This window comes from Cynocephalus volans, chromosome 10 (genome assembly GCF_027409185.1).
Source record: "Cynocephalus volans isolate mCynVol1 chromosome 10, mCynVol1.pri, whole genome shotgun sequence".
Lineage (NCBI taxonomy): Eukaryota > Metazoa > Chordata > Mammalia > Dermoptera > Cynocephalidae > Cynocephalus > Cynocephalus volans.
The window spans coordinates 35,491,987-35,519,587 of NC_084469.1; the positions used below are offsets into that span (position 1 = coordinate 35,491,987).

The 27,601-nt window shown below is 50.0% G+C and overlaps 1 protein-coding gene across 1 annotated transcript; it reads left to right on the forward strand.

Moving 5' to 3' along the window:
* The first annotated feature begins 49 nt into the window (after positions 1-49).
* PFAS (phosphoribosylformylglycinamidine synthase) lies at positions 50-15,857 on the forward strand. The gene is made up of 28 exons (XM_063109843.1): positions 50-245; positions 3,497-3,677; positions 3,764-3,899; positions 4,336-4,441; positions 4,783-4,972; positions 5,093-5,198; positions 5,514-5,654; positions 5,766-5,890; positions 6,047-6,175; positions 6,740-6,871; positions 7,033-7,161; positions 9,314-9,387; positions 9,492-9,648; positions 9,965-10,026; positions 10,175-10,336; positions 10,620-10,745; positions 10,859-10,990; positions 11,284-11,514; positions 11,689-11,869; positions 11,955-12,038; positions 12,249-12,404; positions 12,627-12,746; positions 13,091-13,236; positions 13,353-13,560; positions 13,665-13,756; positions 13,843-13,957; positions 14,562-14,882; positions 14,976-15,857. Exons 2-28 carry the CDS (start codon positions 3,536-3,538, stop codon positions 15,284-15,286), a joined length of 4,014 nt encoding a protein of 1,337 aa, XP_062965913.1. The 5' UTR covers positions 50-245; positions 3,497-3,535; the 3' UTR covers positions 15,287-15,857.
* The last annotated feature ends 11,744 nt before the right edge of the window (positions 15,858-27,601 follow it).

A 27,601-nucleotide genomic window follows, 5' to 3' on the forward strand; every position in this document is an offset into this window, starting at 1 on the left:
TCCTTAAAGTAGCCCGGGCACGTCATTCGTACTTGTGTTATGGCCTTCATTGGCTAATGTAATTATTTGCTGAACTGTCTCCGCAAGGACGTGAAACTGCATGCATTTTCACAGACGTTAGTTCAAGACTGAATTGTGGGACGTAAGTCACTCCCCAAGAACCGATAGGCAAGCCCGTCAGCGACCCCGCCCACGAATTTTCCCGCCGCCACGAGGGCGCTCTGGGACGCAAGAGACGTTCGCAAGTGAGTATGGCTACCGCGTGCAGGCCCGGACCCCACTGTCAGGTGTAGGTAGCCTTTCGTCGCCCAACCCAGGCTTGATCCAAGCCGCTTCGGTATCCCCACTAGGCCGAGATGCGTCCAGCTGGGGCCTGCGTGCCTGCTTTAGTGGAGGCTCCCGTTCATCCGACTGTGCGCGCGTTACGCAGAATCCTGGCATGGCCGGCCCCACGTATGGTCAGGCCCGAAGCTACTCGTTGGGGATACAGCCCTGACGCAGGCAAACCCTGTCCCTGCGCTCTCATAGCATATATTTCACTGGGAATGATAGAAGAAAGTCAAGTGGCTTAATAAGGTTATTTCAGGAAGACTGACTGAAATGGGGGAGAGGCTGAGGGGTGCTGGGAATCAAGAGTTCATTCAGTCAAGAAGTTTTATTTACTTATTTGTTGCTTTTTAAGGCCCTGGGTGTTGTTCTAAGCCTTTAATTCCGCGGAGATGAAGCAGCTACAGCCAGTGACCACAGAGATTTTATTCTAGTGGGGGACATAGAACGAAAAACAAATGAAAATATCAAATAGTGATAAGTACTATATAAGAATTAAAATAGGGCCGTCTAACAGTAGCTACTTAAGAACGGCTAGTCAAATAAGGCCTTTCCAAGAAGATGAATTTCACTGAAATCTAAACAAGAAAGAGCTAGACTTGCAAATATCAGGGTGAAAAAAATGCCTTCCAGGACTGAGGTTGGCAAGTTAGAGGAATAGAAAAGAAGCTAATGTGGTTGGTGCATTGTGAATGAGAGAGAATGGTGTGAAATAGAGTTGGCGAGGTAGGCCAGAGAGTGGCCAGACCAGGTGTGCCAGGGTACTGAGTTGGGATTTTATACCATGTGTGGTGAGAAGCCATGATCTCCTTTCTCCTGACTTGTGAATGAATTGTGGCTGTGCAGGACTGGTCAGAAGGCTTATGCATTAGTCCAGATGAGTGATGGTGGTTGCTTGTATCAGAGTGAGGTAGTAGAGATGGAAAGACAAGAGATTTCAGATTTGTTTGGAAATAGATTTGCTGATGGATTGGGTATAGAGAGACTGAGAGAAAGAAGAATTAAGGTTCCTTCTTGTGTTTTTGGCTTCTGCAACTGACTGGATGATGGTAATGTTTACTAAGATGGGGAAGACCAAGGGAACAGCAAGTGTGTCAAAATGATAAATCAAAAATCTTGTTTTGGCCATAACAAGCTATTCTTTATGTTTATGGGACATCTATTTGGAGATGTCATGTAAGCATTTGAATGTACTAGTCTAAAGTTTCAGGGAGAGTGAACATTGAGTAAAGTTATAGAATCCATTGGCAAATATCAGCTTGAACCACGTGAAATTACCGTTTTTAGCCAAAAAATCATTTAATGCTAGCAATTTTATCGGTTCGATCTACTAAGCGATATTTACAGCTACAGGATTGAATGAGGTCACTTAAGAGCGTGTAGAGAGAAATGAAAGAAGGACAGAACCATGGGCACCCAATAGTAGAGGCTGAGCAGAAGAGTAGGAGCCAGCACAGGTAACTGAGAAGGAGCAACCAGAAGGTCGGAAGAATGTCAGGGGAGAGTGGTGTCATTGAAGCCAAGAGAGGAAGGTGTTTCAAGAAGTAGGGAATGAATAAGTCAAATGCTACTGTGAGTTCAAGTAAGATAAGAACAGTGAAGTGACGTCTGGATTGGCAACATCACGATCCTTGGTGACCTGGACAGAGTAGTCAAGAAATTCAGTTTTGAATAAGTTAAGTTTGAGATGTTAGTGAGTCAACCCACTGGGGATGTGAGGCAGTGAACTTCCTTCCTGTGTTAGTCCATTTCTGTTGCTTATAACAAAATACACAGAACCGGGTAATTTATAAAGAAGATAAAATTTATTGCTTACAGTTTCAGAGGCTCATGGTCTAGGGAACACATCTAGTGAGGGTCTTGGTGGTGGTGACAGTGATGGCAGGGTATCACACTGCAGAAATGCCAGAGCAGACAGAGCAGAGACCAATCTCCTCATTCACTCTCTTTAAAGCCCTGCAATCCATGTCCGTGACCACATTTTTAAACCATTCACTATGGCATGGTCCTACAACTTAATCACCTCTTCAAGGCCTCACCTTTCAATTGTCATAATAGGATTTCCCACCCTCAACAGTTACAGAGGGGATTAAGATTTTAGTATATGAAATTTGGGGGACACAGTTCAGTCAATCTACAGCACTTCCCTTCTGCTTCCTTGGGAAGAAACTCTACATCTGTGAGCCCTGTATGTGTGATCATGGTTAGATGAACAGTGCAGATCTGTTTCAGCTCTGCTGAGGAGGGAGTTGTCCCCAAGTGCTGTTGGTGAGATCTGTGCTCATACTGAAGAATTGGGGGGCCTTGGTTGGGGGTAGGTATAGGCATTCTAGGAGAGGAGTAAAGGAAAACTGGAGACCAGGCAGGGTTTGGTGAGCAAAGCCAGGGTCCTGCTGAGAAACAGTGGGATCAGAAATTAGAAAGGTAGTTGGGGATAGAAGTGGAGAGCTTTTGAATGTCAGGCTAAAGGTTTTGGATTTACCTTGAGCAGGGACATAGTATTTTGAAAGCATTGAAGTGAAGGAACTGTCATTTGACTTCATCAGCTCATCCTCCAGGTTTAAGCTTAGGTGCTGTCTTAGTTGAGGCTGCTATAACAAAGTATACTAAACATAGACTGGGTGGCTTATAATCAGCAGAAATTTATTTCTCAGAGTTCTGGAGGCTGGAAGTCCAAGATCAGGGTGCCAGCAATGGTTGGGTTCTGGCGAGTGCTCCATTTTGGGTTGCAGACAACTGACTTCTTGTATCTTCACATGGTGGAAAGAGAGCTCGCTCTTGAAAGTCTTTCCTGATTCCTAAGTGCTGGTTGGTACTTATAGTCCCTTCTCCTTAACCATACTGGACTGGAAATGTTTGGGTGCTTGCCTGTCTCCCTCAATAAAATGTAAGCTCTATAAGGGGAGAAATGTTTTCTGCCTTGTTCGCACCATGTTCCTAAGACCTTGACTGGGGCCCAGCAAAGGGCAGGTGCTCTGGGAACGTGTCAAGGATGTACCTGTACACCCCCCTCCCACATTACTAAATTCCCAAAGTTTCATTTTTCAGGTTGCCTTGTTTCTCAGAATGCTCCTATTACTTTTCTCTACCCCATCCCTAGTGCCTCACCTGTCCTTGAAACTTGAAATCAGTTTAACAGATATGCTTTATAGTTACTGCTATTTTTTAGGAATCTAACTCCACTCTCCAGTAAGGGACACCTGCAGAGATGTCCCCGGTCCTTCATTTCTACGTTCGTCCCTCTGGCCATGAGGGGGCAGCCTCTGGACACACTCGAACGAAACTGCAAGAGAAGTTGCCAGAGCTGCAGGGTGTTGAGACTGAGCTGTGCTACAATGTGAACTGGACAGGTTGGGCCTGGCTATTGGATTCTTGGAGGATGTGTCCCAGTGCCAGGGACAATGTCTCAAGCTGTCCCTACCCTGTCTCCCTGCAGCTGAGGCCCTTCCAAGTGCTGAGGAGATGAAGAAGCTGATGTGGCTGTTTGGCTGCCCTTTGTTGCTAGACGATGTTGCTCAGGAGTCCTGGCTCTTTCCTGGCTCCAGTGACCTGCTGCTGGAGGTCGGGCCCAGGTAAGTCTCATCCTGCAGCAACTTGTTCCCTGTTTCAAGGCACATGTTTCTTCTCGAACACACTACCATCCCTTCCAATTCTATGCCTCTACTTCCTCTTGTGGTCCTTTGGAGATTTGTTTTTCCTTCATTCCATCCTACTCCCTGTCTAGGAAGCCATGCACATGCTTCCCATTTGGGTAGATGCCAAGACTGAACCAGCTCCCAGGAATGTTCTGGATGTAAAACAGCTGTGTTCTGTGAAATTAAAATCAGAGCAGTTTTGGTGCTAGAAGGATATTTATGGTTTGATTTGAGTGACCTTTGAAAGCAGGTTTCTTGGTGCTTGGTCTGAGGCTGGAAGCCAGTGGTGATGGGGCAGCAGTGGGCAGGAGCCACCTTCTTGGCTGAAGCCTGCTGGGGCTCTCATGTCCTAACCATCTGGCCCTCTCCTCAGGCTGAACTTCTCCACCCCAACATCTACCAACATCGTGTCAGTGTGCCAGGCTGCTGGACTAGGAGTTGTGGATCGTGTAGAGATTACCCGGCGCTACCGGCTCTCGGTGAGGCATTAGAGAATCAGGAGGAGATCCTAAACTGTGGGGAAATAACAGGAGAAGCAGGGGGAAGAGCTCCTGGCTTTAGGCCTGCCCTGTATGGTTGCAGAGGTACTTTACTGCCTGAGGGTACCTGACTGAGGAGTGAATGGGGCAGAAATTCAGCCTGTGCTCCCCTTACTAATCTGTGCATCCTGGCATGGACTCATGCCTGGCATCTGAACAAAGATGGTATGTGGGGTGGCAGTGGGCTGGCCCTGCATGGCTTAGAAGGCCGAGGGTGGACGATTTCTTTTCTCTCTATTCTTTACCTCTTCTCTTCTTGCCCTCTGTGTCTCTACCCCTAGTTTGCCCAGCCCACTTCGGCTGGGGTGGAGGCCATCGCTCTGCCTGTACTGCATGACCGGATGACGGAGCAGCACTTCCCTCATCCTATACAGAGCTTCTCCTCTGAGAACATCCCAGCCCCGCTCAATGGCCCTATCAACATACTGACCGAGGGCCGGCTTGCCCTGGAGAAGGCCAATGAGGAGCTAGGTGAGCAGGGGTCCCTGGGAGGAGGAGAGTGAGGGCCTGGGATAGGCCCGTAGGGGTGTTGAGCCCTGGAACATGGCAGCCTGAGTTCCACAGTCAGCTTTTCCAGGGTTTGTCTCCTAGGTCTGGCCCTAGACTCCTGGGACCTGGATTTCTACACCAAGCGCTTCCAGGAGCTGCAGCGGAACCCCAGCACTGTGGAGGCCTTTGACTTGGCTCAGTCTAATAGGTGGGGAGAAGTGGGTGTTCCTGATATCTGGGCCTGGGAGGTTGGAAGGGAAGACCACGGGGACTTGCCCTCGTGGCTTTCCCTTGGCTTAGAGGCCTCCCTGAGCCTGTTTGGGGGCCTGGGCTCCCCCATGCATACAGGAGTCTACATTCAAATCTTGGTTTTATCTTCACTTTGGCTCTGGATAATCCATAATGACAGAATCTAAGTATGGATTGGCTGTCACTCTTCTGTTAAATGCTGGTGAGAAGACATGGCTCTGAGAAATGACTCCTTTTCCACCCTGCCTTCCCCTCCCCACATCACCCACTGCAGCGAGCACAGCCGACACTGGTTCTTCAAAGGCCAACTCCATGTGGATGGGCAGAAGCTGACACACTCACTCTTTGAGTCCATCATGAGCACCCAGGCATCCTCGAACCCCAACAGTATCCTCAAGTTCTGTGACAACAGCAGGTAGGTGTTGTCCTAGGCTGGGGGACCTTGGGCCTGGGGGAGGAGAGGTCCAAGGTTGGGTTGGCACAGATCCCAGAAAGGAAGCAGGATCCAGAATGGATGTGTCCACAGTGCGATCCAGGGAAAGGAAATCCGATTCCTACAGCCTGTGGACCCCACACAGCCAAGCTGCTTCCGGCAACAGGAGGGGCTCAGACATGTTGTCTTCACAGCAGAGACCCACAACTTCCCCACAGGTGAGCTGGGTCCCTGGGAGGGATAGGTGAGATCAGAGAGAAGGGTGAGGCCTGGGAGAAACAATTTGAAGCTGGTTGTCCTTATTTTTAATGGGGATAGTCAGAGATGGGGTTTGTCTCTGTGGTACTCATTCCTCCCCCTCTCTCTCTTTGCAGGAGTGGCCCCCTTCAGCGGTGCGACCACAGGCACAGGGGGCCGGATCCGAGATGTCCAGTGCACAGGCCGCGGGGCCCATGTGGTGGCTGGCACTGCTGGCTACTGCTTTGGAAACCTGCACATCCCAGGTCCCATCTCCTTCCTCTCTACCCACCTTCCCTTCCAGATTCCTTTCCTTGGGTGGGAGGGCTCTAGAATAGCTGGCCTTTCATGGACCATGATGTTCATAAGGAATATAGGCTGGGGGAGACCGAGGTTGCCACTGGCTCTGCAGAACCTCAATTTTCTTTAGATACTAACATCCACTCAGCCAGAAAACACGACACTGGCTTGGTCTTATGATCACCACCTGCCCCCAAAATCCAGTTTCTTAGAAAGCCTTGAGATGTTTGATCATGAGTATCAGAGAGAAGGCTGATGTGGGAGGTGGAGAGCAAGACCAGTGCTTTTTATTTCCTGACAGCTGGCCAGTACAGGCATCTGAGCCCTTCACCTCGGTGTTATCAGCACCATGCTGTCCCAAGTGAGCCACTGGCCAGCCCTAGACCAGTGCTTTATTGCTGGTTCTACACCTTCCTAAAATGGAACCTCCAACCATGCCGGTGGTCCTTGGTGGTTCAGACTCCCTGAAGGACACTAGCTCCTCTGTCTTCTGCCTTTACAGTGCATTCAATTTTCTCCTTCCCTCTCAGGTTACAGTCTGCCCTGGGAGGATCCGAGCTTCCAGTATCCTGGGAACCTTGCCCGGCCCCTGGAGGTTGCTATTGAAGCCAGTAATGGGGCTTCTGACTATGGCAACAAGTTTGGGGAGCCAGTGCTGGCTGGTGAGGCAGGGGTTGTGGAGGGATAATGAGCATCTTAGTCCTGGGGGTGGGGTGGGGGGTTGTGGATGGGGTATGCAACTCGGGGTTGTGGTATTGGGCAAGTGCTGGGGAGACCGGATAACTGGTCCTTGTCCCCTCTCCCTCTGATGTACACACTCTAGGCTTTGCCCGCTCCTTTGGCCTCCAGCTCCCGGATGGCCAGCGGCGTGAGTGGATCAAGCCCATCATGTTTAGTGGGGGCATTGGATCCATGGAAGCTGAGCATGTGAGCAAGGAGCCCCCAGAGCCAGGTGAGAGCCAGCTACCTTTCTCTGGATCCAGCCAGCTTTCACCTCAGCATGGGGCAGCTGCAGGGAGGGGATTTAGGGGACACCTCAATGGTTAGTTTTCAAGGCAGGAATGGGCTTTATGCCAGTGGGGCAATCTCAGTCTTCATTGCCTCTGTCCCCTCCTAGTTTATTTGTGCATGGCATGCGCCCCCCTCTCTCTAGCCCTGTGCTGCTTGGTCACAACCTGTGAAATCAAAGCAGTCAGTATTTATTCAGTACCTGCTGTGTGCCAGGGTTTTTTATCTGCTAGCTCAGTTCAATCAAGCAGACATTTATTGAGTGCCCCTTGCGTGCTTGGCACTGCTAGGTGTTGTGGTAGAATCAAGATAAAGGCCAGGTCCCATTTATTGAATAGGTGACCCAATTACATGGTTCAAAATTGAAAAGGCTGGAAAGGTTATAAAGTAAGAACTCTCCCCCTGGTCCCCAGCTGTTTAGTTTCCCTCCTGAGAGACAACCTATGTTATTAGGTTACTTTTGTATCCTACCAGAGGTATTTCCTGCATAGATAAACAGATCCATATGTATATTTGCCCCTTTTTTAAAACACATGGCATAATGTACATGCTTCTTTTTTTTAATAAGCACTTTATTGAGTTGTAATTCATGTCCCATAAAGTTCACCCTTTCAAAGTACAAGTCATTGGTTTTTGCCATATTCACAAAGTTGTGCATCGATCACCACTGATTCCAGAACATTGTCATCATCCCAGGAAGAAGCTGTATACCCATTAGCAGTCACTCCCCATCTCATCCCCCAGCCTCTAGCAACCACAAATCTACTTTATGATTCTATAGATTTGCCTACTCTGGACATTTCATAAAACAGAATCATGCAATATGTGGCCTTTTGTGTCGAGCTTCTTTCACTTAGCATAGTATTTTCAAAGTTCATTTATGTTGTAGCATGTATTGGTACTTTATTCCTTTTTATGGCTGAATAATCTGTTTTATAGATATGTCACATTTCGTTTATCCCTCAGTTGATAGACATTTGGATTGTTTCTACTTTTTAGCTATTAGGAATAGTGCTGCTATGACTATTTGTGTACATATTTTCTTATGCACATGTGTTCTCACTTCTCTTGGGTATTTAACTAGGAGTGGAACTGCTACGTCACATGGAAACTATGTTCAACTTTTTAAGAAACTGCCAGACTGTTTTCTGAAGCGGGAATACCGTTCTGCATTCCTTCCAGCAGTGTACGAGGGTTGCAATTTCTCCACAGTCTTTGACAATAGTTCTTATTATCTGTCCTCTTTTTTTTTTTTCTTTTTTGGTAGATATAATAGCTAGAAATATCTGTCCTTTTGATTACAGGCATCATAGTGGGTGTGAAGAGGTATCTCATTGTGGTTTTTATTTGCATTCCCCTAATGACTAATGATGTTGAGCATCTTTTCAAGTATGCTTGTTGGCCATTTGTGTATCTTTTTTGGAGAAATATTTATTCTTTGCCCGTTTTTTAATTGGGTGATTTGTCTTTTGTTTGGTTGTAAGAGTTTGGGGAGTATTGCTATCTTAACAATATTAAGTCCTTTACTCTATGAATATGGGATCTTTTTCTGTTTAGGTCTTCTAAGATGTTTTGTAGTTCTTAGTGTATAAGTCTGCACTTCTGTATGGAGTTTGGTATTCGAGCAGGGTCCTGCAGCCAGTGCCCCATGGACACTGAGGGAAGACTGTACTTCCCTACATTCATATGCAGTTCTCTTTTTTGGTAGCTTAGTGTTTCATTGTATGGACATACCATAATTTATTTAATCAGTTCTCTGTTGTTAGTGTTTAGATTATTTTCTCTTTGCTAATACAAAAAAAGTTACAACATCTAATCTTGTCCACAGGTGATTTTGTACCTTTGCAAATAAATCTGTAGGATATATTCCTTGAAATGTATTTAACCAACAAAGAATATGTACGTTTGTAATTTTCGTTGATATTGCCAAATTGTTCTCCTTAGAGGTTGTACCATTTTACCTTGCCATCACCTCAGTGGAGTGTTAAGGCCCCTATTCCCCTAATACCAGCTTCCTTTATCTTCACCCTGCCTTGCTCTAGAGGCCTCTTCTGTTGACTTTTCCAATGTTCAGATTCTGCCCTCCTTCCTCTCAGGCATGGAGGTGGTAAAGGTCGGGGGTCCTGTCTATAGGATTGGAGTTGGGGGCGGAGCTGCTTCGTCCGTGCAGGTGAGTGAGAGTAGCTAAAGGTGCAGACTCCATGTTGTTGCTGGGTCCTGTATGCGAGTGGGGTATGGGAACTCCCAGCCTTCCTGAGCCATATGTTCCCCCAGGTGCAGGGAGACAATGCTAGTGACCTGGACTTTGGGGCTGTGCAGCGGGGTGACCCAGAGATGGAGCAGAAGATGAACCGTGTGATCCGGGCTTGTGTGGAGGCCCCGGGGGGCAACCCCATCTGCAGCCTCCATGACCAGGGCTCTGGTGGCAATGGTGAGAGAGGAGGTTGGGACAAAGGATGGGGCCTACCTGGTCTCCTGCCAGGTTGGCTTTAGGGAGAGGCATCGAGGATATGCAACCAACCGCCCAGCTTGGGGTCCCGTTCTTCACCAACTGTACATTCTGGACAGCCTCAGGGTTGGAGAGGGTAGAAGCCTGCTACCGTGGGAGGGTGGAGAGTGAGGGTGTAGCAGCAACTGACACAGGGCACACAGAATTAGGGGCTCCTTTGGAGGCCGGAGAGTGCCCTTAGTTCGCCTGGAGTTGACCATGACCAGATTGCCACCTCTCCTCACAATCCTGTCATCAGGAAACGTCCTAAAGGAGCTGAGTGACCCAGCTGGAGCCATCATTTATACTAGCCGCTTCCAGGTGGGCCTCGTTCCCTGAAGTCTGGCTGTTTCCCCTCCTCTGCTTGCCCTAGCTGGCCTCCTCCCATCTTCCCCACATTCCTAGAGACAACGGGAGACTTGGGAGTGCCTACCAACCCTTCTCTTTCCTCCCCATTGTGGCTGTGCAGCTGGGGGACCCGACCCTGAATGCCCTGGAAATCTGGGGGGCCGAGTACCAGGAGTCAAATGCACTTCTGCTGAGGCCACCCCACCGGGACTTCCTGAGTCAAGTCAGTGCCCGGGAACGCTGCCCGGCTTCCTTTGTGGGCACCATCACTGGAGACGGGAGAGTGAGTTGGCCCAGGGAGTGGGGAGCAGACACTGGGCAGCCTTCAGCTGCCTGGGTACGGGCTGGAGAGAGAACTGTTGAGGGAGAGGGAGGAGAAGAGGGTGGGGGGTGGGGGGTGGTAAATAAGGTGTGGGGAACAGGATGTAGGAGGCGGGGAGGAGCAGGGTCTCAATAGGGGAAGCCAGACAAGGGGTGGACAGAGCACTTCTGCCTGATTTCTAGGAGCACTCCTTGCGGGTGTTCATAGTCTTGTTCCTTCTTGGTGGTGTCCTTGTGGTCTATAGATAGTTCTGGTGGATGATCGGGAGTGTCTTATGGGAAGAAATGGCCGCGGGGATGCCCCCCCAGTGCCTCCCCCAACCCCTGTGGACCTGGAGCTCTACTGGGTGCTGGGCAAGATGCCTCGGAAGGTATGTGGGGGTGGCAGTGGGAGGTGTGTCTCTCCTGTGGTCTTCCTCTCCACACCCCCCTTTACCAGCCTCCCCCAGATGCTCACACTTCCTTGTTGTCATCTGTATTGCAGGAGTTCTTCCTTCAGAGGGCTCCCCCTTTGCTGCAGCCTCTGGCCTTGCCCCCAGGGCTGAGCGTGCGCCAGGCTCTGGAGCGGGTTCTGCGGCTGCCTGCCGTGGCCAGCAAGCGCTACCTCACCAACAAGGTCCTCCCCGCACCCCCGCTCTGTCCCTTCAGCCCTCTGTATCCTTCCCTCCATTCACCCACTGCTGGCTCCCGCTCTTGGGGACTACTGTGGGGGTTCACCAGATCCTGGGAGGAAGAAGCAGGCAGCCACCTGATGGCCTGGTCTCTGCTGCCCACCCTCTGAGTGGAGCTCTTGCTTATGTGTTGGGGGAGAGCAAGGCCTCCTGCCACCCCATGTCCCTGTGGGGTGAGTGGAGGAGCACGTGCTCTCTCTGTCCCTTGTGCTCTTGCTAACCCTGCTTGGTTCTGCAGGTGGACCGCTCCGTGGGCGGCCTGGTGGCCCAGCAGCAGTGTGTTGGGCCCCTGCAGACTCCTCTGGCAGATGTAGCGGTTGTGGCACTGAGTCACCAGGAGCTCATAGGGGCCGCCATGGCCCTGGGAGAGCAGCCAATCAAGAGCCTGCTGGACCCCAAGGTTGCCGCCCGGCTGGCTGTGGCTGAAGCCCTCACCAATCTGGTGTTTGCTCTGGTCACCGACCTCCGGGTGAGCTCCCCCGCAGCTTCTGCCCTGGAGCCCCAGGCCTTTGGGACCCTTCCACACCCCCGCTCACTTATCTTCTTGCCCTTTATTCCATGCTCGTATCCTCCCATTCCCTCTGCACGCCCGGACTCTCCCCATCTCTCTTCCCTTTTAATACCATGTCCCCACCACTACTAGGATGTGAAGTGCAGTGGGAACTGGATGTGGGCAGCCAAGCTCCCAGGGGAGGGTGCAGCTCTGGCCGATGCCTGTGAGGCTATGGTGGCAGTGATGGAAGCCCTGGGAGTGGCAGTGGACGGTGGCAAGGACTCCCTCAGCATGGCTGCCCGGGTTGGCACTGAGACTGTGAAGGCTCCTGGTGAGGTCTGGGGGCCCCAGGAAGCGGGAGGAACTGCAGGGCTGGGCTGGCGTCGCCCTTTTTCTTACTCCCACTCACTCGGCAGGGTCGCTGGTCATCTCAGCCTATGCTGTCTGTCCAGACATCACAGCCACTGTGACCCCAGACCTCAAGCATCCTGGAGGGAGAGGTATGGGTTTGTCTCCATCCGCACCGCATTGTGTGTTCTGAGCTTGGTCCTTGGTTCGGGGTCTGCATTGTGAGGACTGGAGCCCCTCATCTCGTCACTGGGCTGTGGTGCTTTCTGGGACTGGTGGTATGGGAACAGCAGTCCTGTGAGCACTTTGGAGAGGAGTCCTCCTGAGCTGCCCATCTCCCCTCATGCCTCCCATCTCCCCAGGCCACCTGCTATATGTGCCTCTAAGCCCTGGGCAGCACCGGCTGGGGGGCACAGCTCTGGCCCAGTGCTTCTCTCAGCTGGGGGAGCAGCCTCCCAACCTGGACCTTCCTGAGAACTTGGTGCGTGCCTTCAGCATCACCCAGGGGCTGCTGAAAGGTGAGTGAGGCCCTGAGGGTGGGGGGTGCATGTGGTGCCTGGCCCGCAGCAGGCGTCCAGCTGAGCATGTGAGTGTGGCACAGGAGGAACTCAGAGGCCTTTCCCCCTTGCTCTCTGTGGGCCCACATTCTCACACGTCCTCTCGACCCATTCTCCAGAAGGGAGAGTGGAGCCATCAGGTTCAGGCACTGAGGTTGCTGAGCATTTTTCTCCTTCCTCCAGACCACCTCCTTTGCTCAGGCCATGATGTCAGTGATGGAGGTCTCGTCACCTGCCTGTTAGAGATGGCCTTTGCTGGGAATTGTGGGATAGAGGTGGACGTGCCTGCCCCTGGGATCAATGGTGAGGAACCTAGGGTCTAGATTCAGGCCTGGGCTGCCTTCTCCACCCTGCAGACCCCATCTCCTGTTAAACAATGGAGTGTCCCCTGACCCTTTTTCCCTAGTCTTCCCCAACTGTCTATTCTGTGCTGTCTTCTCTGACAGCTGAACCAGATGGCACCCACCTTGTTCCCAGCTGCACTCCACTGAGATGTCCCACGGTCCCTGATGCAGTGTTCTTGATTCCCCCCTTCCCAGCCCTCTCCCCACACTGATCCCTGCCTCCACTCCCTCAGCCTCCCTGACCTGCCCTCTGAGTCCCTGGAAGCACCCTAACCACCCTGACTCCCCCCATTGCTCTCCCAGCTCTGCCTGTGCTGTTCGCTGAGGAGCCAGGTCTGGTGGTAGAGGTGCAGGAGCCAGACCTGGCCCAGGTGCTGAAGCGTTACCTGGGGGCTGGCCTCCACTGCCTGGAGCTGGGCCGCACAGGCGATGCCGGGCCCCACGCCATGGTGAGGAAGTGAGGAAAAGAGCGGATTGGAGTGGGGAGGTCGTGCTGCACCTCTCTGCCAGCCATGGAGGGGCCGTCCTTTCTCCTAGCCCTTGATAGATCTGCCCCTCTCCCTAGGTCCGGGTATCTGTGAATGGGGCTATGGTTCTGGAGGAGCCTGTTGGGCAGCTGCGAGCCCTCTGGGAGGAAACGAGTTTCCAGCTGGACCAGCTGCAGGCAGAGCCACGCTGTGTGGCAGAGGAGGAACAGGGCCTGAGGGAGCGGATGGGGCCCAGCTACTGCCTGCCCCCCACCTTTCCCAAAGCCTCTGTGCCCCGGGAGCCTGGTGAGGCAGTGTGTGCACAGGGTTGGCTTCCTGGGGGCATGGTGTCTGGGGAGTTGGGGTGGGGAGGTAACCCTACACCCCAGAGACACTCTTTCTCCCCACAGGAGGTCCTATCCCCCGAGTCGCCATCTTGCGAGAGGAGGGCAGTAATGGAGACCGGGAGATGGCCGATGCCTTCCACCTGGCTGGGTTTGAGGTGAGCAGGGTGGCTGGCAGAGCTGGGGGTGATGAGCCAGCCTCAGGCTGTGTGTCCTCCAACACTCCCCATCCCCATCCTGCCAGGTGTGGGATGTGACCATGCAGGACCTCTGCTCTGGGGCAATTGGACTGGACACATTCCGCGGTGTGGCCTTTGTGGGCGGTTTCAGCTATGCAGATGTCCTGGGCTCTGCCAAAGGTTGGTGTGCAGGCTTCTGCCCGCTCTCTTCCCCACACGTTCTCAAAGAGGTGCCTCTAGCCCCCTCTCCCTGAGCTGAGGATTGGCCTTTCACCTCCATAAAGCCAGGGGATAGTGGGCACGTTGGCTCTGAGTCAGAGGCCAGCAGAAGGCCTGTAGTAACTTAAAAGAGGCAGGGGGCTCAGTGGGGCTGGGCCAACCTAGAGGGCACATGTCTTATCTAAAGGCGCAGCTGCTACTCAGCTCTAGCAGATTGTCCTGTTAGAAAGATGGCTCACATGGCCAGATCTTTCTGTTTTTCAAGAGAAGCCAAAATTCAGATTTTTATATGAACTCTTATTTTTAAATGTTAGGCAACAAAATAAGAACTTCTGAAAATGTTCTGCTGGCCAGTAAAAAATCATGGGCTGTATCTCTGGCTCAGGGGTTTGCGAACTCTGATTTAAGCTGATAGACCTGTTCCTTCCCCAAGCTTGCTGAGGGGGTCTTTTGGGGAGAGTAGCCGTTCTTGCTGGGATGGAAGAGTAGCTGTCCCCCTTCATTCCTGGCTTCCCCTTTTCTGAGGCCTTCCACGTCTCACTCCAACTTTCCTGTTCCCTCCTAGGGTGGGCGGCTGCTGTGAACTTTCATCCACAGGCCAGGACTGAGCTCAGGCGCTTCCGGAAACGGCCAGATACCTTCAGCCTGGGCGTGTGTAACGGCTGTCAGCTGCTGGCTCTTCTGGGCTGGGTGGGAAGTGACCCCAATGAAGCAGGGGAGATGGGCCCTGACTCCTGGCCAGCCCAGCCTGGCCTCCTGCTGCGCCACAATGTGTCTGGCCGTTTTGAGTCTCGCTGGGCCAGTGTGCGCGTGGGGCCCGGGCCAGCCCTGATGCTGCGAGGGATGGAGGGCGCCGTGCTGCCAGTGTGGAGCGCCCATGGGGAAGGTCAGGCCCGGCCAGGCAGTGGGGAGGGCCTGAGGGCGGGAGATGGTGGAGGGCCCAAAGGAACTGGCTTTCACTTCCTTTCTTCCATCCCAGGTTACATGGCATTTTCTTCTCCGGAACTCCAAGCCCTGATCGAGGCCAGGGGCTTGGCCCCTCTGCATTGGGCAGATGATGACGGGAACCCCACAGAACAGTACCCCCTGAATCCCAATGGGTCCCCAGGGGGTGTGGCTGGTGTCTGCTCCCCAGATGGCCGCCACCTGGCTCTCATGCCTCACCCTGAGCGGGTCGTGAGGCCTTGGCAGTGGGCGTGGCGACCCCCTCCGTTTGACACTCTGACCACCTCCCCCTGGCTCCAGCTCTTCATTAATGCCCGAAACTGGACTCTGGAAGGAGGCTGCTAAGCAGGCCAGGGAGGCTCACCTGGACCTCATGGCTCATCCTGAGTGTCTGCTATCCTGTCCCCCATTGTGTTCAGGAGCATTCCATATTTTTTATATTTTTATTTTTTTGCTGTATGACTGTTAGTGTTAGGTCCCTGGAACTGAAAACCTGACTTTTAGGAAGCCCCTACCCTTCGGTTTTGTTTCTCTAAATTTCATTCCTCTAAGTTTCTACATTGGTAAGTCTCTGTTCCTAGACAGGCTGAGCAAGCTGTGCCCAGAGTGTAACATGGTAACTGCTTCCCCTGGCTAGCCCAAGGTTTCTGTCTCCCCATGTCTCTGTTCCCATGAACAGGCTGTATCCAGAGTGGAACATTGTGACCATCTTCCTAGGCTAGGTCAGATGCCAATCTTCGGGCGACACCAAGCCAAGGGTTGCGATCCCCTTACCGGTCACAAAAGACAATAAATAAATAAATAAATAAATAAAATTAAAAGAAGACACCCAACTCCCTCTCGGGGCTGACACCATTTTTAGGCTCAGCCCAGCAGGTCCACTTGCCACTTGCTAATAAAATCTTTTCTTCCTTTACCTGTTTAGCATCTCCTTCCTCAGTGATCTTGCACTTAGCACTCCATATTTTTCCAGACGTATCTTGGACAGACAAGGACAAAATGCCAAAAAAAAAAAAATCAGCTGATTTGATAATTATCCTGCTTTTGCCTTATGTTGCTGGATCTGTTTTCAGTTCTGCTCTAATACGGTTTGCCCTTCCTGGAGCCCAGGAAGTAGCACATGATTCAGAGGAAAGAGCCTACAGTGGAAAGGTAGGGTGCATGGGGTTGGGGGAGGGGGATGCATTGGCCCCGCTTTGCATCATCCACCCAGGTGGGCTCTGAGGAATATTTTATGCCCCCCCTTACTCATCATTGGGGTTTAGGGGATGGGGCTGCATATACAAAAGTGCAAATCAGCTCAAGACCTCATTGTTCTCATCTGAAAAACAGCAGAAACGTTTTGTATTCCTCTTAAAATGCTGCACTGTGCTAAATGCAAGGAACTGTTGCCTACAGAGGTTTCTCTGACAGGGTTTCTGGCTGTGTCTCAGGGCTAGGCAGGTGCTGGCCTCTGAACTTTGTATTCCTGATCCACTTCTGACAGAAGTGGTGGGTACCCTCATCCCCAGAACCAAGCCCTTAGTATATTCGAATACTACTGCTTCATTCATTCCATTAATGAGCTACTGTGCCAGTGTAAGAAAATAATCTAACTGATTCATTTTCAGAAATAACTTATCTGAGGGTATTTTAACTGACTCAGGCCCAGCCCAAAAGTTGTCTGACTGGTCCAGCCCATTTCCAGAGGGTCACTGAACAGATAGAGCTCTCCTTGAGATGGTAATTAGTTACTAGCCCCCAATGTTTTCTTCATTCCCTGGTGTTTCTCCTTTCACAAGGCTTTAGCGGGCCTTTTTCATGGGCTTGTCCTGAGCCCCCAGACAAAGGAATTCCTTCCAAAGGGATAATAAGTTTTAGGCATCGTTCAGGAAGATTGTGTACCCCATAGTACTCAGCCAATGAGGAAGTGGGGGGGAGGGTGTTACATACTAGGGAATAAATTACTTGCTATAGCCCTTTCCTGTGTGCCTGCCCTTCAGACACCTGAACCTTATAAGGCTGTAATTAAAGTCTTGCTTCACTGTACCTCGTGTCTCCATGTCCATCCTTTGACATTGGACGGGTGAGGGCCTTTCTCACAGCCAGGCAATGTCACTGCTCCCAGGAAGTTTATGGTCTAATAGAATTTAAAGTAATAGCTGTATATAGCACCTGCAACAAGCCATGCAAGTGCTAAGCATTTTATATTTATCTGAATTCTCACAAAAATTCAGTAAGTTACCTTTTTTATTTTTTAATTTTTCAGAACAACCCTGAAATTCAACAGCAAGGTACTTGATAGCACCACTACCACCTCCCCCGTTTTTTTACAAAGGCAAAATTAAAGTTAACTAATTTGCCTGGGGTCACACAGGTTTAAGGGATAGCCAGGAGGCCACATTCACCCATGCTCCACCGGCTTCCCCCCACCCCCCCATCTTGTAGTCACATTTTCTGGAAGCAGCATTGTCCAGGTTTCCTGCTGACAGCTGTCTTACGTTATCCATTTCTTCCTTTGCTCACAGGGATGTGTACAGAGGTCACATCCTCTTGACTGTTGGACAACTCGTCAGTTGGCCCCCTAAAAAGTTGAGCATCTTACAAGCTGCATGATCCAAGGTAATTCAGTTAACCTTAATTTTGTCTTTGTAAAAAGAAACGGGGGCGGGAGGTGCTATTGAATCTCAGGGTTGGTCTGGAAGAACAAAAAAGGTACTTTGCTGAATTTTCCCCCTCCCTAGCGGGCCAACTGACGAGCTGTCCAACAGTCAGGAATAAGTTGGACATTCTATAGGAGTTTTCCCTGAGAATAGAGACTGGAATCTCAGATCCCTGAGGGCATCAGGGCCTGGAGGGAAAGGAGAGAGTCTGAGCACACTTGTTCCTGGTAGGGAGTAGCCGTCCTAAGAAGAGATTAATAATAATGAAACAACGTTAAATTAATGGGTATAGGAGAAATAACACTCAGATCTTTTTCTCATTGCCTTACAAAGTGACCTACCCAGAGCAGTGTGGGACTAGTAAGGACCACTTTATTTTTTTCAGTTTATTTATTTATTAATATTATTACTTTTTTTTTTTTTTTTTTTTTTTTACATTCTATGATGTTGCAGAGCAGTTGAGGGGGAGGGGGAGGGGAAAGGAGAAGGGAATAGGTGGGAGAATGTAAAGCTACATGACTATGCCAGTTGTTGGGCTCTTTTACCTGCCGGTAATCCTGCCAATTGGGCCAATTGTCGAGCGAGGGCTGGGTCTCAAGCCCCTCAAGCCCGTTCCAGACTGGGTCACCAGACCCCTCACATGCCAGGCTGGGTCACCAGACCCTTTATACGCAGGTCTATGAGCTAGGCAACCGGCAAACAGGTCCTTGGAAGCCATAGGTTGGAAAGCATGGCTGCTTGTGGCGGTGGCTGCCCAAGGCAGTAAACTCCAGCCAAGGTGGTGGCACCACACAGGAGCACTAACTCCACCCACACACAACCTGCCCACAAAGAATGCTGCACCACCCTCAACCTGCCCGGAGGCAAGGGAGCGTGATTAAATTATTCTATTTTCCCAACAGAGAAATAGGAAGGAGGAGGGGCAGGGTTGAGGCCTGTGATACCCCCTCATTCCTGCAGGGGAGGCCAGGGGGCTTTCAGCGGTGGCTTGGTCATTGCTAGGTTGGGTGCAGATGTCAGGGGGGTGTGGCTGAAGCCCTTGCCCCCACCACCCCAGCTCAGGGGCCTGGGGTGCTTCTTGCAAGGGCTCGGTGGACGCCACTGGGCTGGTTGCAGGTGTGTGGGGGAGTGTGGCCAAGGTCCTCAGACCCCAACCCTTGGGACTGGTTTTGGGTGTAGGGGGCATGGCTGAGGCCTCCAGCCCTCCCCCCTCCTGGCTTGATAGCCCAGGGGAGTTCCGGTCCTTCTAGGTTTTATAGGTGTTTTTTGGTGATGTGAGACCTTTACTAGTTAATATCAAACTTTGTCTCTGGTCTGTGGATATTTTGTTTTTTCTTTCATTTCTGTGTTGGATTATTTGCTGTTCCCACCACTTAAACTCTGCACTGGAACTAATTTGTTGTCCTTTGCTTACTTCTAAAATGGGGAAACTTCCTGTGGGGACCAGTACTTGAGCTCTGTGGTTGAGCTAAATCGCTGCTTTGCTGCTGGTTCCCTAGGGAAGGCTTTTTGTGCCATTCAGGTTTTAATGGTTGACTTTATAGGTACTTCTGTTTCTTGTGAGATCCGGTGCACCTGGCTTGTGTAGATACTCTCATCTGGGCCTGAGTCTTTTCAGCAAACTGCAGTCTCTGCAGTTCTATATTCCTGACCAGCGTCCTTCCACTGAGTGGTCCTGAGCTGATTGAGGGACAGATCAGCTGTCCTTGCTGTTCCCCAGTGTTCCCCCGGTGGGCCTGTCTCCCCCACCACCCGTGCTCTGAACCCTTCCCATGGGGTGGGCTGCACCAGTCCCTTGTGATGACTCACTGGCCTCTAATCTGCTCCTTTTCTCAGTTGTTGTGGCTCCCTGCTCTGTGTGGGTCCATGGGAACCCTGTTAGTGGTCTTTCTGGCCTGGAGGGCACCCAGACCCTCTTCTCCCCTGCAGCCTCCAAGCAACCCCTTTTGCTAGCTCCATGCGCTCAGCAGCTCCAGCCTGGAAGTGGCCCTGGCTAGAAACAGTCGGAGGGGGTTTCTCTTTCTCTCATTGTGGCTTCTCCCGCCTTCATGCACTCTGTAGGTCTCTCCTCCTCTTCCCCTGAGCTTAATTAAGTTTGTAAGAAGGTGGAGCAGACCATCCGGATGAATTCTTCTTTCACTCATCTTACATGACGGGCCTGGTTAACTTACTTCAAACAGTGATGTCCAGGTCCGCGTCGTCTTGGGGGTCCGGGTGGGGCAGGTCCTGGGCGTGGAGCCGCAACTCTTCTGCCCGCTGGGACGCTGGGCGAGCTGTGCCACCAGCAGGGGGACACCGCTGCCCAGCTTGGCCGCCGCCAGAACCGAGCACGGGCGCCACAGGCACGTGAAGGCTGCGCCAAGGATCATGTTTTGATGTCTGAACCTTCCCTCACAGCATCAGCTGGGGAGGAATATATATTCAAAAAGTACATGGAAGGATTCATATTATCTTTTAATTCCATTCTTCAACAAACTTTTTAAGCACCCTTGTGTATTTCAAAGTTACAATCTCAAATGTATAGAGAGGTTTATTTTCAGCTGGGGGGGTAGAAAAAAATCTCAAATGTACAGTTTTGTGGCTGATACTAAGGCTTAGATGTCAAGTTTACTCAGTGCAAAAGTAGAATGACGTGAGGTAAACTCATGGATTTTGGAGGTGGAGCAGTTTCTGGTTTGGATCACCATGGCCAAGTAAGGCCCACTCTCCTCAGAGGCTGTCAAGACCAAGTCCTCTCAGCTTCTCATCCCTGTTTTTAGCCGGCAGCCATACAACACTGTCCTTGCTGACCCCTGACCCAGCTCCTATCTCTCCCCACTCCTCCCAAGAACCCAACAGGCTGGCTCTTCTCTGCCTGTCCTTGGCCTTCATGGAAAAACAAGCTATCCTCTGAAAGCCATATCTGCAGCCCCTGTAAGTGGTGGCTTTTATTCTTAAGCCCTAGGTAGCTCACTTTCCTCAGGTTGGGGAGTTGGAGTTGGGGTCCTTCCTGTACCACTTCCACACCGTTCTCCACCCCTTCCAAAGAAAATCATGCCCACTTTAAGCTCATGCTATACTACTATATCACCTTCACCCGCTTGTGTTCCATTGACTTCCCCATCACACCCCATGGAAGAGGCTGCCAACTGGTCTCCAAATCTTTTTTTTTTTTTTATAGATGACTGGTAAGGGGATCTTAACCCTTGACTTGGTGTTGTCAGCACCACGCTCAGCCAGTGAGCGAACTGGCCATCCGTATATGGGATCCGAACCCGGGGCCTTGGTGTTATCAGCACCGCACTCTCCCGAGTGAGCCATGGGCCGGCCCCTGGTCTCCAAATCTGATTCCCCCCTCTAGAAATAGAACTCTCCAATATTTTAGCTGGCATTGTAGCTGCTCAAAATAAAGATGACATCTAGCTTCTCTTCCAGCTATGACTAAATTCTAGCTAATGGGAAAGAAAATGATGTATACAATTTCCAAGTATTCTTAAAGGAAGGGGGTATGCTTTTCATCCATTCCTGTTTCCTGCTGTCTGGAATGCAGACATGATGGCTAGAATTTGGCACCTACATTGAATCATGAAGTAGCTTTGGAAATTGGTGCCACGCAGAGTAACAAGATAGGAGGAGACTAAGTCTCTTAACACTGAGTACTGTCACATGAACCTTGGACAGGCTGTAATAGCACTTTTATTTTGCTTACAAGGATTCCTGAGGCTATGCCTGTGGTATTTATTTATTTATTTATTGGCGGCTGGTAAGGGGATCCAAACTCTTGACCTTGGTTTTATGAGCTAACAGGCCAGCGTGTGTTCTTATCCTATTCAGTCATTCCTAACTTCTCCTCATTCTTCAAGGGCATTAGTCACTGACTCCCAGTCTTGCTCTCCACCTACGTCCCTTTCATGATCCTTGTCAATAACCATCTGACACCCTGAACTTTTCTCCAGTGACCTCCATTCCACCTCAGCCAACCACCTCACCTTGGATTTGTAACCAACCAGATCTCCACCTCAAAACTCATTTAGTCAAGCACTCTACCTCTGGCCATAACCTCCCTCCCTTCCATCTTGCTTCTTTATCTACAGTACTCAAACATTTCAAAGCCATCAGGACCTCTGGTCCAATAACTACTTTCCCTCAATCCATCTCTCCTTTTCTTTTTCTTCTCTCCTTGTCCTCCTTCCAGTAACAGCCTTTCCAATACTCTTTAACTTAATCCAATAAGTTTTCACCAGACCCATTTGGCAAAATCCCAACCCAAGAGCTTTCTCTGAGAAAGCCAGACAACAGGGGAGGTTGTCTCATTATAAATTTATCATTGCCAACCTATGGGGGAAACAGAATGGGAATAAGAAACAGAGATAAAAGTTAATAAGAAAGCACTCAACTGGACCTTCAATGATAATGTGCCACGAACTGAGGGGTGAGATGACCTCAGCTCTCCATAACTGAGGTTTAAAAATTGATTTACAAAAACATGCTAACCTAATAATCAAGTCCTGACCTCCTTTGGGTCCAGCTCGGCCAGCAGCTTGCTGGTCAAATCTTTGGTAGACACAGGTGTTCTACAGTAGCACCACACCCTCCCTTGTCAGCCCAAGACACTGCTGTATTTTATTTTTTACCTTTGCAGTCTTACACTGAACTATGTTTCCTTTGATCAAAGATCTGTCTCCCCAGGAGAGTATAAACTCCATGAAACCAGGAACCCCACTTTTACTCTCCGCTCTATCCTAACACCTAGCACAGTGCCAGGCACCTACTAGGTGCTCAATAAGTATATGTTAAACAAATAAACAAATATGAATGTTAAAATTAATAAAGGCTGATACCTTTTTTCCCATAATAGAAGAGTGAACTTAGTGGACTGAGTTTGTGGGCTTTGCATGTCCTCTCAAGTGTCTCCTCTTTTTCCTCATTTTCTAGTCATTCAAAGTTATAAGTTCTCGGGCCGGCCCCGTGGCGCACTCGGGAGAGTGCAGCGCTTGGGAGCACAGCGGCGCTCCCGCCGCGGGTTCGGATCCTATATAGGAATGGCCAGTGCACTCACTGGCTGAGTGCCGGTCACGAAAAAGACAAAAAAAAAAAAAAAAAAAAAAAAAAGTTATAAGTTCTCCCCCGCTACTGCTCCTCCCTACAGGTTCTTGTTATTGGGTCAAATGAAGGACACTGGCCCGACACTGGGGTAGAGGTGGACAGACAGGGAGAACCAAGTTAAGTCTCTTTTCTTTCATAATTTAACACCTGTCTGAGAGCCAATAGGGCCCTTCAATTTTACAGAAAAAGCACAGAATTGAGCATATGCATTCCTGTCACCTTCAGTCCCTGCCTGGTTGCTGGAAGGAACACTACTGGCAGGGGTGTGACAGGGAGGCAGCAGGCAGGGGCTGGGCACAGAGGGAGGAGTGTGGGCAAGGGGGGCCAGAGGGGCCCCCCTGGTGGGGGCTGCCTTCTCCAGAGGCTCCCAGCCAGGCACCCTCAGCTCTCCAACAGGCCAGCTCCTCGCTGGGCTTCCCCAGCCCAAACCAGGGGCATGGGCAAGGGGGAGAGACTGGAGAGGGAGGAGGTGGGCATGAGGCAGTTGTGAGCCAGTGGGAGGGATGTCTCCCCTAGCAGCTGGGCCATCAGAGTCCTGGGCTTCCGCTAGCTGTATTTCTCTAGCACCTGCTATGTATTCAAGACCCTGCAGTGGCAGAAAACAAAGAAATCTTCAGTCTGCCTTTGGACACTTGGGGGCAGCAAACAGCCAGATGGTGGAAACCTGAGGGTTGCTGCGGGGGCGCCTGGGTCTTGGCATCTTGTCTTGGGCTTCAGGAAAATTTTCCATGTAGTGTTGGTGGGACATGCTAGTAAAGGTATCCAGAAGGCAGTCTGAAGAGATCTGGGATGGAGACAGAGATTTGGGAGGCACTAGTATGTAGATGAGTAAGGTTATCTAAGGCGAGTGTGCAGGGCCTGGTAGCCCAACATTTAAGGGGTTGGCAGAAAAAGAGGAAGCAGAAAAGGAATCGGCCACCACTAACCTAACAGTCTAACCAGCTGAGTGGCTTCTTACGGCCTGTGTCACTGGGGTATCCTCGCATGCCCTCTGGGAGGGTGTACAAGGCATGGAAGGGACTAGGGAGTCAGCCTGTTCTCTTCCTTCACCACCAAGCCCTATCTCTGCTGCCCTATCTTTACCCCGAGGCAAACTCCTCTGTCACCTAGATCCTTTCCCAACACAGTACAGACAGCTCTCCCACTCCCAAACACCTTGCCTGTGAAAAGTTACAAGGAAATGGCCTTGGCTGAATAAAGCAGATGAAAAATGCGTTTTGGAGGCTGGAACACCATGGACTCCCAAGAGGAATGGCACCTTCTGAGAGTTCCCAAGGGAAGGAACAGGCTAACCCTAACCCTCAGTGGCTTCAAGACACAGGGATCCTGGCCTGACAGAGGAAACCCCTCCTCTCCCTGCCTCCCCCTCCCCATAGGATTCTAAAGAGCTGTGAAGAGAACCCCCACCACCACCACCCACCTTCCCTCAAACTTAGGACAGGCCACCAGAGTTGATATCTGCCACCACACACACCCTCTCCCATTTGAGTGTCCAAATTGCCTACTTTCACTTCTGGAATATGTGTGAAAGACAGGTGTGAGACTCAGGAGGGCATGCATCTGTTGAGAGGTCAAAACTAAGGGTTGCCAGAACCTAGTTGGGAGGATACGTAACTCACTCAGAGGGCAGTGGAGTTGTGTGCTAGCCCCAGACATGAGCTATTACAAAGAAATGTTACAGAGCACTGGCATATGGTGCAGTTGCCCCTGCTACTCTGACTGTTGATAATCCTACACTGAAAAGGGATGAATGGCAGAATCAGAGGCAATGGACTCCATTGCTGGGAAGTGGGGGGACAGAAGACAAAATGCCAATCTTGTGACTGAGGGGCACAAACAGAGGCCCTCTCTCCTCCTTGCCCTACTCACAACCAACCCTCCAACTCCCTATTTCTGTCACTGATATCTCTGTTCTTCTTGGCCAGGCCTCTATCTTTGAACCTGCTCTTCATTTTTCCTCTACACCTTGTGGATCACCATTATTATTTATTATTATTATTATTATTATCATCATCATCATCATCATCATCATCATCATTTTTTGGTGGCTCTCCAGTACAGGAATCTGAACCTCTGACCTTGGTGTTGTAAACCCATATTCCCTTGTTTATTGCTTATCCTGGCTTCATCTCTTCCTCTCCTACCTGTACCAGTTTAGGGCAGACCCTCATCACTCCATATGTACTGCAATACAGTTCTGGCATTAACCACCTGCAGTTAGTGTCAGATTCCATGAGTTAAGGGCTCAGTAAGATCACCCTCACTTCAGACACCAGACACAAATCCTGATGGTCCTTAGGTCACTCACAGAACTTGGGGAAGTGCTGTACTTGTTATTACGGTTGTTTGGGGGTTTTTTGGTGGCTGGCCAGTAGGGGGATCCGAACCCATGACCTTGACGTTAACAGCATCACACTCTCCCAAGTTAACTAATCAGCCCAATTATTACAGTTTTATTTATTATAAATGGTATACATAGGCAAGGTTGGGATGTGTCCCAGAAACTGAGTTTCCACATCCTCTCCCCAGGGAGTCAGGGCACGCCACCCTCTGGCACATCAAATGTGTTCACCAACCAGTTAGCTCCACCAAATCAATTTCAGTGTCCCGAATTTCTATTGGGGGTTTACTGGGCTGATATCAAGTGGCTCAAAGCTCCAACCATCTAATCACACGGTTGGTCTTTCAGGTGTGGCCTACCCCCATTCTGCCTCACCTGTTTAGCACAAGCTATCTAAAGGCCCACCTGGAGTCACCTCATTAGCATAAACTATCAGGGCCCACCATGAATAACAACAAATTCCTATAACTTGGGAAATGCCAAAGATTTAGGAACCAGGGACAAAGGACAGTCAAGTTCTTTATTGTACAACATCTCTTTATAGGTCTTAATTGGTAAATTACCTCCTCTTATGCAATATCCATTCAATATTTATAAGCCAGGCCCTGTGCAACTAATTCAGTGGGAAGCCAAAGGTGAAAAGACAGACCTGCCCTCCTGGTGCTTAGAGCCTAACAATACAGTGAGTGCCTGGAAAGGCAACAGGAAGACCAGGAGCCATAGGAGCCCACAGGAGGAGCAGTTAGCCCACAAAATGCTTTCTGGAGATCTGAGAATGAGCTAGCTAGGGAAGAGGGGAAAAGAAAGTTGTAGGCAGAGGGCACAGCATGTGCAAATGCCCAGAGTCATAAAAGAGGTTGACTCAATCAAGGCAACTGAGGAAAGTTCAAAGTACCTAGCACATAGAGTATGAGGGGAGAATAGTGAGATGTGGGGCTGGGAATTTCCAGGGAGGGGACTGGGTGACAGATATAGAATCACCCCAAACCTAAGGAAACATTGGTCTTCCTCAAACACTGCCTTCATGATATCAGTCCTTTGTTTAGAAATCTACTGTGGTCACCACTGATTGCCACGTGACCCTGGACATCTCTCCAAGGCAGATTCCTCAGCTGGGAACTAACTGAGGGCACTAATGTCTATCTCACTACAGTGTATCAACTGTAATATGCCCTAGCTCTCCCAGCTCAGGCTGGAGGCTCAGAAAGAAGCACCCCATTTCACACATTTTTGGATCCCCCCAAAGGAAAAATAAAACTGAAATATAATATGAATCTTCCCATGAATTTTTTTCCCCATGAACTTTTTAAAAACCCCTGTAACTTCATAGCTGGGTTTCTTAACCTCCAGTCTATGAACTTAGATAGGAGGAAAAAAAAAATTACATCTTTATTTTCATTAACCTCTTAACTGAAATTTAGCATTTCCTTTCACTGTGATAGATAACAACAGTAGTATTAACAGTCCCCGTGACTTCGTCACAATAGCAATCACAGATGCTCAAGCCGGAGTTGTTATGGATCTCTTGAACTGTGATTTATGTGCATCACTAGTTTGACATTACATTTATTAGATCTGCTGCTAGATCTCATTAATGTGATAATGTGTTTACTATATCAAACATCTGGGTTTAAAATTTTGATTATAATATTTAAATATTTTAGTTTCCTTTGTATTCCTATATATTTTATCTTATGAATTTAAAAGCATTATTCTGGGCTGACCGGTTAGCTCAGTTGGTTAGAGCACGGTGTTGTAACACCAAAGTCAAGGGTTCAGATCCCCATCCTAGCCAGCCAACAAAAGCAAAAAGCAACATTATTCTGAGTAGTAGGTCCATGGGCTTCACCAAACTACCAAAGAGGTCCATGGTAGAAAAAAAGGTTTAAAAAACCCTGCTTAATAAAAGTATATGTTGTCCAACTCTTCCCAAAGGGATGCTTGACTTTGGGTGTTGACTAACCCAAAGTCAGACTCTGGTCCAAGTCCATCCCTTGGTGCCCTCAAAGGGAGGGGCTCTGGGGTACTTGTACCAAATGCAAACAACTGCATCAACTGCATGCAGGGCACTGGGACTGTCCCAGGGGTACAAAATTAATCACTTGCAGACCTACTTCAACCAGTGTGCTGGAAGGTGGACATACCCTCACACCTGCTTGAGAAAAGTGGCTGCGGGCCATCTTGGTCTACTAAGATTTGTCCCATGATACCCATCATCCTAGCCACAGCCAGCTGGACCAAGGACTTCACTAGTGTTTGGCTGGTGGCCTGGAAAGTGGCCAAGAGAGCTTGCCAAATAGGTACTTTCAGACTGAATGACAGATAATCAACCTGATTAGATCCTGTCTTTTGGGAGTTTCATTTTCAACACACAGGGTAGTCAGCAGAAGTGACAGACACAAAGCAAGTAAGGGAGAAAGGAAACGGAGCCAAGCGTAGGGATTTGCCAAGTTAGAGGAGGTCTGGCCTTGTACCCGTCTCTTCTGCTTTCTACCACCTAAAAGAGCCCATCTAACCTCTGCCCCAAGAGCTCACAGAAATGAGGAGGGCCATGAGTCCCCAGCTGCACAAGGCTCACAGCAGAACATGAGA